The sequence below is a fragment of the Myxine glutinosa genome, chromosome 9, assembly GCF_964187855.1.
Source record: "Myxine glutinosa chromosome 9, kmMyxGlut1.1, whole genome shotgun sequence".
Taxonomy (NCBI): domain Eukaryota; kingdom Metazoa; phylum Chordata; class Myxini; order Myxiniformes; family Myxinidae; genus Myxine; species Myxine glutinosa.
Window position 1 is genome coordinate 30618555 of NC_136269.1, and position 20463 is coordinate 30639017.

General features: G+C 48.5%; 1 protein-coding gene across 1 annotated transcript in view; it reads right to left on the reverse strand.

Annotated features, from left to right (window-relative positions):
- Nucleotides 1–20182, reverse strand: part of LOC137435786 (protein salvador homolog 1) — a 69939-nt gene extending 49757 nt beyond the window's left edge. The window contains exon 1 of the mRNA XM_078784226.1: nucleotides 20020–20182. Within this exon, the coding sequence (XP_078640352.1) occupies nucleotides 20020–20110 (91 nt within the window). The 5' untranslated portion in view covers nucleotides 20111–20182. The remainder of the gene's footprint in view (nucleotides 1–20019) is intronic.
- Between the last annotated feature and the right edge of the window lie 281 nt (nucleotides 20183–20463).

The window sequence follows — 20463 nt, forward strand, 5'->3', positions numbered from 1 at the left end:
TACAGTATATATAAAAATATCTCGCGCTTTATATTTCACCTGTATGCAGCATACAAGTTGGCAGGATGGCCTGGACTGGAGGTACGCACACTTGACTCTAAAGTCTAAACTGTCCAGCCTGGGTTTGAATCCCGACCCAGCTATAACCTGTCATGGGTGAATCACAGGCAGGGTGATTCATCAATGTGTGTACCGCTAAACTGGGCGCCCCGTTTGCGTCCCATTAGTTGTTGGATGTTAAGGATCTCACCGTGTTTTCCACAAAGAGAAGGCGAGCTATCGCCGGCACTCTGAACAAGTTGTGGCCTGGCATGGCATGAACATGAAAACATGAACATGAACATGAAATGTTCGACATGAACATGAAATTTTCCAAAATAACCAAAATGCGAAAACAAAAATGCAGCGGTATACGACAGAGATACTGTACGTGCACGGCAAGATAACCACGTGACCGGAACCCACCTGGCGGCGTAAACTCAAAATAACCAACATGCGAAAACAAAAATGCAGCGCTATACGACAGAGATACTGTACGTGCACGGCAAGATAACCACGTGACCGGGTGGCGAAAGCTCGTAACTCAGATCTCGGCTCGCATCTCAAAGCAATAAACTGCCCGAGCGACGGCTCGTATCTCGAAAAACTCGTAAGTTGGGGCACTCGTAAGTCAAGGTTCCACTGTATATATATATATATATATATATATATATAGTCATGTGAAAAAGTAAGTACACCCCATGTAAAGTTTTGACTTTTTCAACATATTTCAACATACAGCTATTTGATCTTCATTTCAACAATATTGATAGATAAAGGCGATATAATATAACAAATATCATGAAACATTTACATTTTGTCATCCATTGTGTAATTTAAATAAACATAAATGCAAATTTCACATGTGGAAAAAGTAAGTACACCCTTCGCTCTAATTGGTGGTAATGCCCCCTTTGGCAGAAACAACCTCAAGTAGGCCTTTCTTATAACTGTCTACCAGTCTCTGACATCGACTGGGAGAAATTTTTGCCCACTCCTCCATGCAGAATTATTTCAGCTGTGCGATGTTTGAGGGGTTTCTTGCATGCACAGCTCGTTTCAAATCCCCCCACAACATCTCGATGGGATTTAGATCCAGGCTTTGACTTGGCCATTCCAGAACCCTCCATTTCTTTCTTTTCAGTCATTCCTTGGTGGATTTACTGCTATGTTTAGGGTCATTGTCATGTTGCAAAGTCCACCTTCGGTTGAGCTTCAACGATCCGACAGATGGCCTCACATTATCCTCAAGCACCCTCTGGTACAATGAAGAATTCATAGTGGATTCTATGATGGCGAGCTGCCCAGGCCCTGATGCAGCAACACTGCCCCAAACCATAATATTTCCACCACCATGCTTTGCAGTTGGTATCAGGTTCTTGTGGTCAAATGCTGTCTTTGGTTTTCGCCAAACATGTCTTCTGGTACTGTGGCTCTACCTTTGAGCTCTACCAAATAGCTCTACCTTTGACTCATCTGTCCAGAGCACATTGTTCCAGAAGTGCTGGTGTTTGCCTCGGTGTTCATTGGCAAACTTTAGTCTTGCCCTTATGTTCTTTCTGGACAGCAAAGGTTTCCTCCTGGCACACCTCCCATGTAGATCAAATTTGTGCAGCCTCTTTCTAATGGTAAACTCGTGCACTTTGACATCAACAGTGGCAAGAGCTACCTGCAGGTTCTGTGATGACATTCTGGGATTCTTGGAGACTTCTTTCAGCATCTTGCGGTCTGCTCTCGGGCTGAACTTGCTGGGGCGGCCTGGCCTGAACAAGTTGGCAGTTGTTTGGAATCTTCTCCACTTGTAGATGATCTTCCGGACAGTCGAATGATTGATTTCAAATTGTTTGGAGATCTTTTTAAATCCCTTCCCAGACTCGTAGGCACCTATATCCTTCTTTCTGAAGGCATCAGAGAGCTCTTTTGATCTAGTCATGGTGACGCCGCACACTTCAACAACAAAGAGCAAACCAAACTAAATGTCTGAGTTTTAAATAAGACAGGTTCCTCCAAGATCCTCTCTAACGATCTTCTAATCATTTGCACCTGAGCTGGTGGACCTGGTTCTAATTTTAGGCATTTGAATTAGTGATCAATGTCGGGGTGTACTTACTTTTTCCACGTGCGAAATTTGCATTTATGTTTATTTAAATTATACAATGGACTACAAAATGTAAATGTTTCATGATATCTGTTATATTATATCACCTTTATCTCTCAATATTGTTGAATTGAAGATCACATGGCTGTATGTTGAAAAAGTCCGCGTTCAAAAAAAAAAGTTATATATATATATACTGAAACGCAAAATAAACTTACCACCTTTGAAACCTTTAAATATCAACAATAACACTGCGTGTAGTAAATGTGTGAACCTATTTGTGGACAATAGTGTCCTCACTGTCAGACAAAACGGTCACGGATGGTCACTTGAACCTTCAATGGTCACTTCATAGCACAGCTGTTGAACAGCCGTTTTGACTGTCAGTGATTAGCCAAGGGGTACGGGATGATTTTAATGAGCTGCACGTGATGTCTTGATATTGGCTTTAAAAAGGCCAGTGCAAAATGGGCAGTTCAATCAACATGCCACGATTGTCAAGGGATCAACGGCAGCGTGCCCTGGGCATGCTGCAAGGCGGACTGAGCTACCGTGAGGTGGCACGTTGCCTTGGCTGTTCACACCAGACGATATCGGCCCTGGTGGACAGAGACACCCTCCACAACTCTGCAGATGACAGACCTCGATCAGGGAGGCCAAGAGTCACCACTGCAAGGCAGGACAGGCAGATGGTCCGAAGTCACCTGCGGGATCGATTCCGTCCAGCATCCCGCACTGCGGCAGAAATTCCGGGGCGTGCAAACCCACGGATCTCCAATGATACTGCACGAAGACGACTGCATGACTATGGTCTGACTGCCAGAAGACCATACAGAGGCCCCGTGATGACGGCTGCCCATCGCCGCAACCGACAGAGATGGTGCCAGCAGCATCAGCGGTGGACCTTGGCGCAGTGGAACGAGGTCGCTTTCAGTGATGAGTCAAGGTTCTGTGTGGACAGTCCTGATGGGCGTGAGCGTGTCTGGAGAAGAACTGGCGAGCGATATGCCGATTGTTGCGTGCGTCAGGCCAACAGGTGGGGTGGCCCAAGTGTGATGGTGTGGGCCGCCATATCAGGCCGGTACAGGATGCCACTGGTGGTTGTGGATGGAAATCTTAACGCCCAGCGGTATGTGGATAACATCCTGCGACCTTATCTGCTGCCATTCCTGCTAGACCACCCAGAACTGAGAACCTTTCAGCATGACAACGCTCGTCCCCATGCTGCTCGCTTTACCACTGCATTTCTCCAAGGCTAGAACATCAACACCATGCAGTGGCCTGCGCTCTCCCTTGACCTGAATCCCATAGAGCACCTGTGGGATGAGCTTGGGAGACGCGTACTTGGCAGGGCCAGGACACGGGCAGAGCTGCTTCAGACATTGAGGACTGAGTGGGACAGAATCCAGCAGCAATCCATCCAAAGACTGGTAGGCAGTATACGCCGACGATGCACTGCCTGTATCCAAAACAATGGTGGCCACACACGCTATTGAAAGGGGACCGACATTGCACCCTGTGCTGTTCTGTACTGTAGAACAAACTGATGAGATGGTGTATCTTGGTCAAAAACTTGACATGTCATCAATAAAATGCCAATGTTTCAATTAGCAATTGCTGGTTTGTTTTATTTTGAACTGTTACAATTTTATTACATTTCAAACAAGTGGTAAGTTTATTTTGCGTTTCAGTCCCGCAGGTGACTTCGGACCATCTGCCTGTCCTGCCTTGCAGTGGTGACTCTTGGCCTCCCTGATCGAGGTCTGTCATCTGCAGAGTTGTGGAGGGTGTCTCTGTCCACCAGGACCGATATCGTCTGGTGTGAACAGCCATGGCGACGTGCCACCTCACGGTAGCTCAGTCCGCCTTGCAGCATGCCCAGGGCACGCTGCCGTTGATCCCTTGACAATCGTGGCATGTTGATTGAACTGCCCATTTTGCACTGGCCTTTTTAAAGCCAATATCAAGACATCACGTGCAGCTCATTAAAATCATCCCGTACCCCTTGGCTAATCACTGACAGTCAAAACGGCTGTTCAACAGCTGTGCTATGAAGTGACCATTGAAGGTTCAAGTGACCATCCGTGACCGTTTTGTCTGACAGTGAGGGCACTATTGTCCACAAATAAGTTCACACATTTATTACACGCAGTGTTATTGTTGATATTTAAAGGTTTCAAAGGTGGTAAGTTTCTTTTGCGTTTCAGTATATATATATATATATATATATATATATATATATATATATATATATATATATATATATATATATATATATATATATATATATTGTTGCGGATCTCGGAGTACGGCGCTCCCCTTACCGAGGGGGGATTAATCCCCTCGTCTATTAAGCTGGCCGTCCGAGTCCTGGAGCTATGAGGTCACTTCCGGTCAGCGCTGAATAGGGTGGTAGGCCAATTGATCCTATTACCTAATTACCAGCGCCTCCCGGTAAGCGAGGAAATGTGCCCCGCCCGAGCCGCGGCTGTAATGGACACGCCGAGCGAAGCGAGCCATGACTCAGGCCGTTAACAAAGACTAGACCTGATATTCAATTGGGGACAGGACGAAAGCGATCGGATGAGAAGAAATCAGATGAAGGAAGAACACAGAATTTATTGTACATTAATGAAGAGGAAACGAAAGAGTAAGAATATACAAAAGGAGGAAATAAAAGGACACAGGGTAACCTTAAACACCCTTAATTAACACGCCCAGGACAATACAAACACACTTACATGAAAAGGTGGTGGTGGTGGTGGGAAGGAAGAGAAGGGTCCAGCAGATGGTTCCAGGCTCCGGGTCTGCCGCGAAGAATGGCAGGCAGCTGGTGTCGTTGGCGCGCGACCGGACCTTATAGATATGCGAGGGACTGGGATGCCGCGTACATAATATGCGTGCCAACTCTCTCTCTCTCCCAACGTCCGTATCAGAGGGTACCCTTGCGCAGATCAGATCTCGTCTCCTCAATGTTGCAATCAGACGTCTCCGCGCAGTCTCCTCAAGCAGTCCTCCCGCTTGCGTTTATATAACGCGCTTGGAAAATCCATGCGCGCTTCATCGAGCCACGCCTATCAGTGAGCTTACCTCAGCCCCGATTGGTCAGCGACGGCTCGTGGGTGAGGCCACACCTCTTCCCGTGGCTCCGCCTCTTCTTTCCTCGAGCCGACCTCGTGTTCAATGGCGTTTGAATGCAGCGAACGCTGCTAATAAAATCACGTGAAAGCATTGGGAGGGACAAACCCTGTCTGTAGGTGCTACTGGCACTTTGGAGAGAGAGAGAGAGAGAGACTGACTGTTTCTTCCTTTTATTACAAGAGTACAAAAAATCAGTTATGTTCAGTCACAAAGAAACAAAACACAATAAAATGGTCTCAAGGAAAGGTTATTTTCAAATCATCATCATCAAGTGTGCATATGACATCATTAAAAACCCACTTTTCTTTAAAACATGTTAAATTCTTGTTCATTTTAAAAAACCGGTACTCTAGCTTTAGTCTTGCGTTTACAAGAGCCTTAAGGGTGAGCAGTACATCACATGACGAGTCAGAAGCGTTTCCCATTTTTTTCTTCCTGGATTTATAAATTGCAAACTTGGCCTGGCCAATTAAAAAATTCATTAAAACCACATTCCTAAGGGAAGACGGTCCTAAAACACCATAAATAAAAACATTGTGATTGAAGAGGGAACCAAGCTTCACAAAGCGTTCCTGAAGGAATGTAAAAAGAGGTTGCAATCGTTCACACTCCAGGTATATATGCGGTAGGGTTTCAATGGATGCACAGAAAGGGCATAGATTAGAGTTAGCAGTAGAAAACCGGTTCAGTAAAACATTATAAGGTAAAATCCAGTGTACAAGTTTCCATTGAATATCTCCAACATACTTTGGAGTAGGCAAGAGATAAAAACTTCGCCAATTGAGGCAATTGGGGGGTATTGGGGGTAAAACATCCCGCCATCGAAGCCTCGGGTGCTCAGAAAATGTTTTTGCGTATAAAATTTTAACGTACGCGTTGTACAGAGTTTTCTTTGGAAAGGCGGGAAGGGATAATGCAGTATCATCAGGGCTGTTCAGGCCAGGGGACAGATTAAGTGGCGGGCTGAAGACTAGGACTTTGGGGAAGTCACCCGCTGTTTCCTCAGGGGAAGGGCCAAGTTCCTCGCAGGTATTACGATACGTTGTGGATATCCCTTGAAGGAACCGAGAGATGATCCTGACAGATTTTATTCCGGTTTTTTGTGCCACAGCGGCAGCACTCAGCCGGCAGCTCCCAGACTCTGTCATGAGGTCTTTCACTCGCAGCAGCTTGGCATCAACAAAACGTTGAACGAGTCCCCTATTATTCAAGCTGTTTTCCAGGAAGGGGTTGTAGCATAGGGGCTCGTTCAACAACATTTCCATGTTGTATGTTGCCATTTCACGGGAAAAGGACAGGGCTTGCCAGGCGTTCATCACCCCTTGGTAAAAGGTGGGCAGCAAGGATGAATCGATTTGATGAGGGTTCATTAAGAAAAGTTCTCGGTCGTAACCCAGCTTGCATGTAAGCTGTAATATGCAGTTAGCCAGAGGCCTCCAGAGTAGGGCTTCATCTCCATATACAAGTTGGCGCACGATATGAAGCCGGAAGACCATAATCCGGCTGCGGATATCAATAAGACCTTGGCCACCTTCAGCGAGTGGCAAGTATGCCACGGGGGGTTGGAGCCAGTGTTTCCCGCTCCAGAAAAAGTCGACAATGCTCTTTTGCAGTGTAATAAGAAGGCTCCCAGGCGGTTGTAGGCATATCATCTTATGCCATAGCATAGAGGCGACAAGATTGTTAATGACGAGAGTTCTTCCGCGGTACGAAAGTTGGAAAAGAAGTCCTTTCCAGCGGGCCAGTTTTGCCATTACCTTGTCTGGTAATCCCACCCAGTTCTGCTGCTCAAAGGTGTTGTCTCCGAGGAAAATACCGAGGTATTTAATGCCACTTTTCTGCCAGTTCACTCCTCCTGGTAGGACAATTGGCGGGCAATCTCCAGGTCCTATCCAAAGGGCTTCACTCTTCTTCCAGTTTACCTGGCCTGAACAAGCCTGACAATATGTTTTTAGTGCCTGAGCCACCGCAGTGACGTCAGTACTATTTTTTATATAAATACAGACATCATCTGCATAGTCAGAGACTTTTAGCGGTGTGGTAAGAATTGATCCAGTGAAGCCAGAAATGTGCGTACGTAATTGGAGCAGAAGAGGTTCGATGGCAAGAGAGTATAAAAGTCCAGATAGCGGGCAACCTTGCCGTACTCCCCGTTGTACAGCAATGGGGCTACACAATACTTGATTAATTTTAAGAACACTGGATATATTACAATACAAAAGTTTAACGTACGAGATAAAAATAGGTCCAAACCCAAAATTCTCTAAAACTCTAAAAAGGTACATGTGGTCAATACAGTCAAAGGCTTTTCCTTGGTCAATAAAAAACAGACCAACATTCATATTAAAATTGTTACAAAACCGAATGGTATCACGGATAAGAAAGATATTATTAAAAATAGTACGTCCAGGAATACAAAAGGATTGATGTTCTCCTATTAGTACATTCATAAAAGGTTTCATCCAGATTGGCTATTGGAGGGACCATCTTCGCAATTTGTCGTCCCAACATGTCCCATCTTCATGGATGACAACGCCAGGCCTCACCGTGCGAGACGCGTCCGAGCCTTGCTGGAGCAAGGTGCTGTGACAACCATCCCCTGGCCTGCGTACAGTCCTGACCTGAACCCCCTCGAGCACGTTTGGGACATGTTGGGACGACAAATTGCGAAGATGGTCCCTCCAATAGCCAATCTGGATGAATTGGAACGTGCATTACATCGGGAATGGAACAACCTGCCACAGCAACGCATACGACGGCTTACAGGGTCTATGAGACGTAGGGTTGAGTCAGTGATCCGATCATGTGGGTCCTACACACGTTATTGACGCAAAGATCGCTAGAGGTCTTCTCAGAACAATGACTGTACGTTAGAAAACATAAACGTCATCCACACTGTCCGTGATGGACCTATAGCTCCATACTTAAATTGAGGTGAAAATATGCCTAAAATTCCCAAAAAATTTCACCTTAAATTATTCAGAATAAAATATTGAAAACGGCATGATTGTTATGTTTTTATGTGACCATAATATCACTTCTCCAGAAAATATAGCAATATCATGGGTATATTACACTGTTTTGACGACAACAAACTTGTAATGTGCGAGGTTGTAAAAAAACGGGGGGGGGGGGGGGTGCTTAACTTAATTCTTTGTGTATATATCAGATGGCTCAGATGGTGTATCACACTGGTTTTCATCATTTATCTCCTCACCGTCATCACATCCCTCCACGTTATCGGATGGGGCATAGTCCATAGAGGGGGGGGACGGGGAGGGAGAGAAATGAGCCATCTTCAGGGGAGGGGGGGGGGGGGAGGGGGGGGGCACTAATTTTTGTGGTTCAACCATATCAGTTTCTAGGTCAGTAGACAAGGGCGAGGATTCATCCACATCTATGTCCTCCAATACCGAGAAACGATTTTCTGTGACGAGGGACAAATCTAGGCCAGAGAGGAGGGGCTGTCGGTTTTCAGTTGTAGGTTTTTTAAAGAGGTGACCGTTTTCATCTGTTGTTTGCAGATGTCTTTTTCCTTTTGGGCAGACTAATTGAAACTCGTCCTGGTTAGTGGGAAGAGATTGCAAGGGTTTGGGGGGAGGGGGGGGGAGGGAGGACGTGATCATCGGGAGGGGGATCCCATCGGCTACCACGGCGGGAGAGGTAGGATCAATTATAGCAGGCAACAAGCTGTGATTGGACGATGTCGCCTGGGGGGTGAGATCTATAGTTAACAGGAGATGGCTGCAATTAGATCCTTCAGTAGAGGGAGGGGCCCCTGTTTCAAGGGGAGGGGAGGGGGGTACGGCGGGGGGGTTTGGATTGGTGGTAAGAGGGCTTGGGTCGGTGGTGGACAGATTGGGATCAGTGGTGGTAAGGCTTGGGTCGATGGTGGGAAGGTTTGGGTCGGTGGTGGGAGGGCTTGGTTCGGCGGCGGGAGGGCTTGGTTCGGTGGTGGGAAGGTTTGGTTCGGTGGTGGGAAGGCTTGGGTCGGTGGTGGGAGGGCTTGGGTCAGTGGTGGGAGGGTTTGGACCGGTGGTGGGAAGGTGGGGGGGGTTGCTTATTCCCGGTTCGGAGGGGAGGTTGCACTTGTGGAGAATTCTCTTTTCGGGGGCAGTCATGCTTAACATGCCCAAATTGTCCGCAGCCAAAACATTTTAGAACGTTGGTGGACACGTACACTGTATATTCGTTCTGTTGATGTTTTAATTTTATTATAAGGTTTAAATCCTTCTGGGAATTTTTTAAAATCATAAACACTTGCCGCCGGAATGAAACCACGTGCCTCAAATCGTTGTTTCGTGACCCGAAGGGAATCATGGAGATACGAGACACGATGGTACCGTATCGGGACAACTCTTTAATTAGTACATCGTCGGATACAAATGGGGGGCAATTTGATATCACGACTTTTATCGCTGGGCTATCTAGTGGGGAAATCATTACAAATAAATCTGGATCGATTGTCAAACCCTGTTCGACAATTTGTGGGACACAATCCACGTCGGACAAAAAAATAACGATCCGCTTGTTCATCCGCGAAGCGGCAACAACCTTGTCGATCCCGACAACACGACCGGTTGCGAGGACAACGTCCTCGACACTAACCTCACGTTCCGGAGGTACACAAAAGAACCCGTGCTTACGGGTCAGGCTCTGAAAGGCCGTAAATCGAGATAGTGCAGCTGCCATGCTGGAACAGCTGCACTTACAACCCCTCCCCAACTCGGGGAGGGTGAATATATAATACAATCTTCCCTACCCGAACTCCGGGAATGGGAAGCAATCAGACCTCTCCGATTTCCCTAACTTCGGAAAAGGGAGGCAACAAAACAAACTGAAGGAAGGATAAACGAAAGGAAAAAAAGGAAATAGAGGTTTAAGATGAAGGAGCAAACACCGATCGGGCGACGCCCAAAAACGGCGAACCCTTACCAGCGATCACCCTGTGCTCTCCGGCTCTCTCTCCCGTCTCAACGTATATGGGAATCACCAGGAAGACTCCACGAACAGGTACAAGGACACAGAGGGGGGAAAACGGGGGGGGGGGGGAATGGAGCAACAACACAGAGCACTCACAGGCCTCCACAAGCAGACGCCATGACAGTACAACCAGCATGCAAACGACCAGCAGGGGGCGAGAGAGAGAGAGAAAGAGAAAGAGAAAGAGAAAGATTGGGGGTAATTGAAGGGGCTTAGGTTATTTGATTAATGCAACGCAGAGTCAAACTATTGGGAACAGATCCTTACCTGAAACACATACTAATGAAATAACTAAAGAAGATCCTATGGTGTGCTACGTGTTGCTCGTGGCCTAACTAGGGTGCGACCTTTGACCTTTTACACCAAAATGGGAATATTTACAGGGGATTATTTATAAGGGATATTGCAATATTTACAAAGTGGAGGGTTCTAAAAACCGCAACAATATAATATATATATATTGTTGCGGTTTTGAGTTTGTACAATAAAGGTTAATTTCCCCCTCATAGTTTAGTCACACTACAACACGTAGCCTCGCGATAGTTCAGTTATTTCTTAGTATGTGTAAGCATAGTCCTTTTCCTGTGTTAGTCTTGCATTGAGTAGAATAATGAGAGTTAGGTCCCTTTCATTGCTTATGCTGCTTCGATACTGTGGTTTTTGGCGCAAATTAACACGAGGCAGGCCTGACAAGTCGAAGCAAGACCGAAGGAAGGCGGAGGAGAAGCCGACGGTAAGCGCGAGCCGCCAATCAGGGCTCGAGGGGAGTGGCTTACGACTGTGGCAAAGGCGTGGTTTAGAACATTCGAGCAAGCTAAGGGGGTTGGCAATATAACCCGTTGCGCGAAGCCCCCCACATCAGTTCTGAGGGAGGTGCCCTGAACCAAAGAGAAGAGAAAGAGGGTTCAAGAGTTGGGAGAGTTAAAAGAGAGAGAGAAGACACGCATGAACCAAGTTATAAGGCGCTCTTACAAGTTAAACGCTCGGTTGAGCTCGAGGCAGAACCATTATTGAGTTACGCGAGTGAGAGCGTGCCGTTCATTAATCGCGCAGTGAGAAACCGCCAAGCCTGGCGAGAGACGCGTACATTTTCCCGCCTGCCTGCTCTGCCTTTTGTTCGAGAGACGCGCTGCAAGGATCCCTCCCACCGCCTGCTTGCCTTCATCGAGGGACGTGCTGTGACCGGGGAGAGCCACGCCGGGCAAAGCTGTTCCTGGACGACCAAGCCGGCGCGTTCAGTGCCTGAGCATCATCCTTCCTTCATTTCCCCCCTGTGAGTGTGATCGGGCCCGTGTCTGGGTGGTAATCTCCCCTTGGTAAGGGCAGGAGGGTCGCTCGGCAAAACCGTAACAATATATATATATATATATATATATATATATATATATATATATATATATATTGTTGCGGATATGGCATTTGGCCTCCATATCCGCTTGTAAATATTCCCCTATTTCCCCAATACTCCCCAACTATCCCCAATCCCCCATTCCCTAGTCCCATTGCCTGTAAATAACACTCTGTAGAACCGACCTTCCCCTTTTTCCCCCATTAAATGTCGTGCCCAGGTCCACCGCATCTCACGTAGACAACTTTCGGACATCTTGCTAGTTATTCTTAGTCTATGTCAGTTAAGGACTCGTTTCCATTAATTCTGACTCTTCGTTGCACCAGAATGTGATTGTATGGCACCAGTAGTGAGTTTAGGACCTCCCCATACCTCCTCCCATCTTCCCCATGAAACAACTACAACAACAACAACAACAACAACTACAACAACAACTACAACTACAACAACAGAGGAGATTGGGGGCGGCGCGGCGCGGGGAGTGTGCGTCCTCACACCGGCTTGGTTAGCCGCCATTGCCATGTGCGCCCACGGGGTTACCACGAAGGGGCTGGCTGTCAGCCCCTCGTCAAGGGCGGAGCCGGTAACCCCCGCACCCAATGAGAAGCAACGGGCCGATTCCATCTGGGGCGGAGCTAACGAGCCGAGGGCGTGTCACTCCCCGCCGGATATACGCAGCCACTTACCGGACGTGACGTCAGATGCGCCCCCAGCTTGAGAAGACAAGTCGCGACCTCCGAGCGCTGAGCGACCTCCCCGCATCATTGGACCGGACCGGGTCGATTTTGCCCCTGAGCCAAGGTGCACCTTGAGCCATCGAAGACCTGCCCCTCCTTGCCATCAATCCCCGTGTGAGTCAGTTTTGTCCCGTTTATCTGTGGTCTGTCGGGAATAAGATAAGTGTGTCTAAGTGCCTATCTTTCTATGCTGTCCCTCTCATTCCTGTAATCTAACCTTCCGCCATATTATAACCTCCTCCGGAGGTCTTGAGAACCGTATCCCTGGTGTCGTGTCATTTTAATCCCAGCCGTTGTGTCCTTTTCCTTCATTGATCTAGCGTAGCGCGACTCGGCCAAGGTTCGAGTATAATCGGGTAACTTGTGCGGACACGGCGGCCATTCCGCTCGGCCCACCATAACATCAAAGTCGTGTCTGTAACAATTGGTGTCAGGAGTGTCGGATTCGGACCTGGGACTAAATTCATTTAGCCCAAATTTTGGAACACCAAGTGTACCATTAGGGTAACATTTTGGTGTTGGGAAGTAGAATTCGATCCGGAGCGCGTTTCCCGCGCTCGAAATTATAACGGCGAAATTTGATTTTGTTTTACAAAATATAAAAACCCGAATTTTGAAAGTCGCGCTATGGCAGACCAAGTCGGCTGGGTTCCGGTAAAGGAGAGTGAGGCAGGGTCGGTCCAGGACCAAATTGAGGGACGTGAGGAGAGCGAAGCAGTGAGGGTAGCAGACGCACAAAATAGCGTCGTTGCGCCCGAATTTGCGGGCGCGCAAAATGGCGCCTCGCTGGTCACCGCGCCCGCGACCGTGGCAGCGCCCCTGGTGGATTCGAACCTTTTCCTCCTGCAAATGAGGGCCCTTATGGAACAAATGGGTGAGCGATTGGAGGGCCAAATGGGGGTAATGGGGAACCGGATGGATGCTCAGAGTGAGCAATTGGGGGTAATGAGGGACGAAGCGAGGGGTACCGGTGAGGGGTTAGACAAGAAATTTGGGAAGTTAGACAATAATTTTGAGGAGTTAGACAAGAAATTTGGGAAGTTAGACAATAATTTTGAGGGGTTAGACAACGGGATAAAAGAGGTGAGAAATGGGTTAATGGGGGTAGAAAACAGAATGGCCGCTCAAGAGAATCAAATGGAAGGGATGCAAAAGGGGTTAGAGGGGTTAGAAAACAGTATGGAAGGCAAATTGAGGGACATGAGGGACCAAGCGGAAAGGGAAGTTAAACAAATGGAGCAGCGGATAGAGGGGGTCAGAATGGGGGTAGAAACCAAACTGGATGCTCACAGGGAGGAAATGGAGCAGATGAGGGTGGCATCTGGGCAGGAGATGCAAGTGATGGGAGAGGAGATCAGAAGAGGAGTGAGTGAGGAGGTCGGAGGAGTGCGCGAGGAGGTGAGGCACTGTAAGGAGCACATGGAGAAGGAGGTGAGAAAGGGGACTGTAAAGTTACAAGGGGGCATAGAGGACCTGACGCAGGAGGTGGAACAGCTGACGGAGGGACAAAAAGGACTAACGGAGCAGGTTCAAAGGAACACTGCGGTATTAGGAGGGTTAAAAGCGACACAAAACGACATAAAAAACGACTTGATAGCGACGAAGAGGGAATGTCAGATGGTACGTGAGGGACTGACAACGAGGCTGGACGAGGTGATAGAGGTAATGGAGACGAAGGACCGGCAGGTGAGGACGCACATGGAAACGGTCAAGGTAGCCTTGGAGGACGAGCTTGAGGAGACGTACCGGGGAATAAAAGAGGTGAAGCAGAAATTAGAAGAAGTGGAAGAAGGGGTGAGCGAAATTAAGAAGCGACGGAGAGGGGATAAGAAAGAGATAAAAGAGGAGATAAAAGAATTGGTCCAAAGTCTGTGTTTGGATCGTGATGATGTGCTCATTAACCGGATGAGGGATTCGCAGGTGATGGAGGAGAAGCGAAGAGGAAGAGGACCCGGTGTAAGTGGTGACCAATATGGTCGTGCGTATGATGCGCCAGGGGATTTAAGAAGCTTGGGGGTCGAGATGGACCCGGGTGTTCGTGAGAGGCCGTGGGTGAAGTGTGCGAAAGGTCTGGTGTGCGAAAAAGGAGGTGTGCAAGAAAGTCCGACTCTGGGGTGTGTGAGGAAAAAGTGCGTGCCAAGGAGTGAGGGTGCTGGCGAGAGTGAGTCGGTCGTAGCGCGTGTGCGAGGGAGCACATGGAAGCGTGGTGTGGTAAGTGTTACAGAGGGTGTAACGGGAGAGTGTGCGCGAGAAAGGTGTGTGACGGACAGGTGCATGAGGAAAGAGTGCGCTGTCAAGAGTAAGGGTGAGTGCGCTGTCAAGAATGGAGGTGAGAGTAGTGAGAGTGACAAGGAGAGTGAGTTGGTTGTGACAGGTGAGCGAGGATGTACACCTGGGATGGCAGGATGCACACCTGGAATGGTAGAGCGTGAGTGGGAATGCACGCTGGAGTTGGTGGTGAGGCACGTGGTTGGGTGTGCGAATGAGAGCACACCTGTGATTGTCACAGAGGAGGTGACCAAGGAGGGGGTGCGAAGAGGTGTGTTGGTGAGGTGTGCTACCAACGAATGTGTGCCAAAGTGTTCGGTGGTCAGGTGTGTGACCAAGGCTGTGAGTGGAATGGGTGTACCTGGGTGTGTAAGGAAAGGTACGAGGAGCATGGAAACGGCTGGATGTGTGAGCAAGGAACGGACTGCGGGGTGTAAGCGTCCAGGTGAAGCATCGACGGTAACCGGTTTAGAGGTTAGAGCGACTTTTAGCCGAATCGGGCCGTCGGTGCGTGCTGGGCCTCGCTTTGAACGGCCGCGTCCGTGCTCCACTAGGCGGAGCGGGCAGCCCGATAGAAAGGGTCGTCATGGCGACCACTTTTTGTTGAGGCATTCCGGCGGGTCGAGATCGGGACATTGGATGGCTCCACGCCGAGATGGTGCGTGGGATCTCGGCCCGGGTAAGCCCCCGTCCCTGCACCGAGTGCCGGACGCATCCAGCCGCTGGCACAGAACAACCCGCATTCATGGCTTGGCTTTACGAAGCCGGGCTTTGGACAGGAATTGGCGCACCGAGAGGCATTAGTGAGTAGACTGGGTGATGAGGTTAGTGTTTTGGACCCAAAATTAGAGAAAAACAAAATTTGATGATTGGCAAGGGATTGGCAGTAGTGATTGGCAGATGATGGGTAGTGATTGGCAAATTTTGAATTTGTTGGAATTTGATGTGCAAAATTGGTAGTGGGAGACCCCCGATGTGGTGGGATGGCAAATCCACCATCCCTCACAGACGTGGGGGCAAAGGAGCAATAGCTTATGGGGTGTATGGCAGTGAAAACTAGCCCGGGTGGGTTAGGTTATATTGTAGGGATCTAGCGAAGATGACATTAGGTGACGTTAAGGTTAGTTAGTGACTGATACCTGTAGTGGGGACGCAGGTAGATTAGTGTGGATGATAATGACGTGGGAGCGCAATAGTTTAAAGGGACGACTGGGAAGCGCAAGTTTCAGAAGGGAGTAGTTAGCTGAGATGATGCTGTGTGAGAATTGAACCGGTGTGATTGCACAGGTGTGCAACTGGACAGGTGTGTGGAGCAGTGTGTGAGTAGTGAGTGTTGTGGATCAGCGCGAATGCGCTTGGGGAGAGAAGGGTGCAGGTGGCACCAGGTGTGAGAGCACAGGTGTGTGGAATATATGGAGCAGAGAATGAGTGGTGTGGAGAGAGTTGGAGTAAGTGGTACGGAGTGGTGTGCATGGTGCGAAGGTGTGGATGGGGGAAGAGTGGACCCCTTTCACGAGTACCCGGGGCGGGTAGTGTAAGTGTTAGGTAGAGGGGATAGGTAAATTGTGGTTGGATATTGGCATTTGTGGTGCGGTTGCAGAATGGTATTGTGGATGGGTGCATTCGTGTTGTGGAAATGGCTGGGCGTGTAGCCTGTTAGTGTGTGTAGTTGGTTGGGCACTCCACCACTGTGAGGATGTCGGCCAGGTGAGGCCGCAGGTGGGCTCTGGGAGCCGTTAGTGTCAGTGGGTGCCTGAGGATCCCGGGTGTGGATCGGGCAGCCCAGTGCCAGAGAGGGCACCGAGTGGGGAGAGCGCCAGAGGGCCTTCCCCAGGTAGTTAGGTTAGGGTAAGGAGCAGGTAAGCTCGGAGGCAACTGCAGTGGTGGAGGTGTGCAGGTGGGTAGACCCACTGGGAGAGGTACACGCCACGGCCCAGAAATTGTGCGAGGGCACCGGGAGATGAATCGGGGGAGTGAGACCCCAAATTGAAAAGCACCACAGTTTGCTCAATGGGAATTGGTTTTTAGAACCCATAGTGTAAGAGGGCCAATGGTTTGGCCGGAGAAAGACCCCGGGTAGTGTAAAGTTGTTAAAGTCATTTAGGAAATAGTTAGGATTGATGAACCTGTCGCACCATACGCAGCCACTTACCTGTGGTGATGATGATGACTCCACACCTGTGTTTTCTTTGTTTTGTGTTGCAGGAAGTAAGGACTGCTGTTGGATTGGTGAGACGCATCACGACGTGGATGAGACATTGGGGTGATTCCATCTCTCCCTCCCTAGGAGGGACTGATGATGAATTGGTAATGGCAAATTTTGATGTTCAGTTGGAGATGGCAAATTTTGATGAGAGTTGAAAATGGCAAATTTGATTGGTTAGGAGGGAGAGAAGACGAATTTGGTTTATGGGAGGAACGGGGAAGACAGTAGGGACGTTTGTTGATTTGTAAAGTAGATGTTTATGGGTAGTGTTGTGTTTTGTGGATACAGTAAGGGGTAAGGGAGGGGCCATGTAGGTTACCTGGTGGGGGGGGGGGGGCGTACGGTAGGAACGTACCTGTCTCACCTGGTTCCCATGTGCCCCCAGTGTGCATTACCTTACATTGCGTGCACTTTTGCGCCCTTACCACCTTACTCACTTGTCTGCTTCTTTTGTCTCCCACCTCCGAGGATCTGGCTTTGGGGCAGAGAGAGAGGAGAGAGAGAGGTGCTGGCTACGCAGTTGTGGGCCTGCACTTTCGCTGCTTGCTGCCTGGATCGATACACCATATGGACCGCAATTTTGGTGGCCACCCACAATGGACCGCAGTTCTTTTGCGGCCAAGCACCACCCGTGGATGGACCTATGGGTCAACGTGGCACCTATGCCATACAGGTGAACCACTAATAGTTGGCACCCTGACGGCCACAATAAGGAAATGGACGCGGTTGGCGCCTTTCTTTATTTTCTAAGGAAGCCAGAACACCAAGTGCACCACACGAAGAGCAAGAGACACCTGCAGGGTTAGGGGTTGTTGTTTTTATTTTAATGAACAATGGTGACTGCACCGGATGGTGCTGACTGTGTGATGGGGTGGTGCTTTTGGTGCTTGGAAGGGGTGCTCTGCACATTATTAAAGGCCGTAAGGCCACAGAGCACTCGTGGGTTGGTGTATCGATGCTGGCATGCGTGCTCTCTCTATGCATAACATCTGCATGTGTTCCTCCAAAAACAGGTCCTGGATCGTAGTGTAAATATCAGCGTAGTCTTGTAAATAATGCTCCCTACCGGCTGTATGTTTAGTTTGCGAATTCTTTCCGCAATTCGGTTATCCTGTGGGTGTGTTTCTGTGAGGAGAAGGGTGCAACGTCGCAGGGGGACATATTTACTCATTTGTGAATATCTGTAAAACTGTCGCACTCAGGGTAGAGTTAATAGTAGAGGGAACTACATCTGAGTGCCACACTAAAATAGGTAAAAATTTATCGGGTCGGGACGCCCCGAGGGTAGAGAAGGGTGCAATGTTGCGGATATGGCATTTGGCCTCCATATCCGCTTGTAAATATTCCCCTATTTCCCCAATACTCCCCAACTATCCCCAATCCCCCATTCCCTAGTCCCATTGCCTGTAAATAACACTCTGTAGAACCGACCTTCCCCTTTTTCCCCCATTAAATGTCGTGCCCAGGTCCACCGCATCTCACGTAGACAACTTTCGGACATCTTGCTAGTTATTCTTAGTCTATGTCAGTTAAGGACTCGTTTCCATTAATTCTGACTCTTCGTTGCACCAGAATGTGATTGTATGGCACCAGTAGTGAGTTTAGGACCTCCCCATACCTCCTCCCATCTTCCCCATGAAACAACTACAACAACAACAACAACAACAACTACAACAACAACTACAACTACAACAACAGAGGAGATTGGGGGCGGCGCGGCGCGGGGAGTGTGCGTCCTCACACCGGCTTGGTTAGCCGCCATTGCCATGTGCGCCCACGGGGTTACCACGAAGGGGCTGGCTGTCAGCCCCTCGTCAAGGGCGGAGCCGGTAACCCCCGCACCCAATGAGAAGCAACGGGCCGATTCCATCTGGGGCGGAGCTAACGAGCCGAGGGCGTGTCACTCCCCGCCGGATATACGCAGCCACTTACCGGACGTGACGTCAGATGCGCCCCCAGCTTGAGAAGACAAGTCGCGACCTCCGAGCGCTGAGCGACCTCCCCGCATCATTGGACCGGACCGGGTCGATTTTGCCCCTGAGCCAAGGTGCACCTTGAGCCATCGAAGACCTGCCCCTCCTTGCCATCAATCCCCGTGTGAGTCAGTTTTGTCCCGTTTATCTGTGGTCTGTCGGGAATAAGATAAGTGTGTCTAAGTGCCTATCTTTCTATGCTGTCCCTCTCATTCCTGTAATCTAACCTTCCGCCATATTATAACCTCCTCCGGAGGTCTTGAGAACCGTATCCCTGGTGTCGTGTCATTTTAATCCCAGCCGTTGTGTCCTTTTCCTTCATTGATCTAGCGTAGCGCGACTCGGCCAAGGTTCGAGTATAATCGGGTAACTTGTGCGGACACGGCGGCCATTCCGCTCGGCCCACCATAACATCAAAGTCGTGTCTGTAACAATATATATATATATATATATATATATGTAGTCTTAGTCCCTAAGATCCGTATTTAGAAAGCTCTCCGAACGACTTGCTCACAATATCCAAAACACATTTTTTTATTTTTTGATATGCATGTTTATATCGTTGTTTAGGAAATCCTTTTTCTTACCAATTATAAATATCAATAGGTCGAGAAATTAAATATTTGTTGGTGTTCCTTGGACTATTCATGTGAGTGTCTTTCTAAATGCTCCAAATTTTTCATATGGGGTTCAAGTAACGTTTGTCTCTAATAATGTTCAACGATCATCAAACGGAAGGGCAGGTTATTTGTTTGAATCTATTGCAATTGCAATCTATTAATTAAAAGGAAAACAAAAAGTAAACTTTTCCCGAGGACGAACAATTGGTTTAAGAATTCGCTTGGGAATTAATTGTTCAAATCTGCTGCAGGTCATGGAGTACGTAATCGGAATAAAAGTAGTGTCCAATTTAAACTTTTCCCATTCTTTTCATTTTTCATTCATCATTAATTTCAGTTTGATTTCGGAAAGATTCTATTTTTGCTCCAAAGTCACAAATTCACAAGTTTTTCAAAGTCACAAAAAGTCACAAAGTCACAAATTTTCATTTCATTTTTCATTCATCATGAATTTCATTTTGATTTCGGAAAGATTATATTTTTGTTCCAAAATCACAAACATATAAGTAGATCCGAGGTCGAAAGTCACATGTAACGACCCAAGAAGTCGTCGATATGAGAGTTCTACTTTCCATTAACACGCCTCGGTGATTCCTCCGTACTTACTTGGCTGCACCTGCACCGCCTGGCCGTGCGGACCCCCTCGTCCCATCCTCGAGCCGGGCGACCCTCGTGCAGCCCTCCCACGCGTGAGCATCGCGTCGCTGCACTGTCTCCCGGCAGCTCAGCTCAGGCGCCGCGCCCTGCGTTTCCATCGGACCGTTATCGTGTCGCCATTGGCCGAGAGCACCAAATAACCTCCCACATGAAGTGGGCGGGACGATCTAAGCAAAGTTGGGTGCCCAGCGACCGGCACGTGGATGTGGATCTAAAGCTGAAGCGACGCACGTCATGATGTTTAGTGCGTTGTCGTTTTTCTTCTCCCCGGGAGAACGTAAGGAACGTCGATGTAAGCATATGCAAATATATGTAAATACACTTATTTGGTATTACCTCCACCGAAGGTGGGCGGAGGTTATGTTCTCACCACTGTCTGTCTATCTGTCAGCA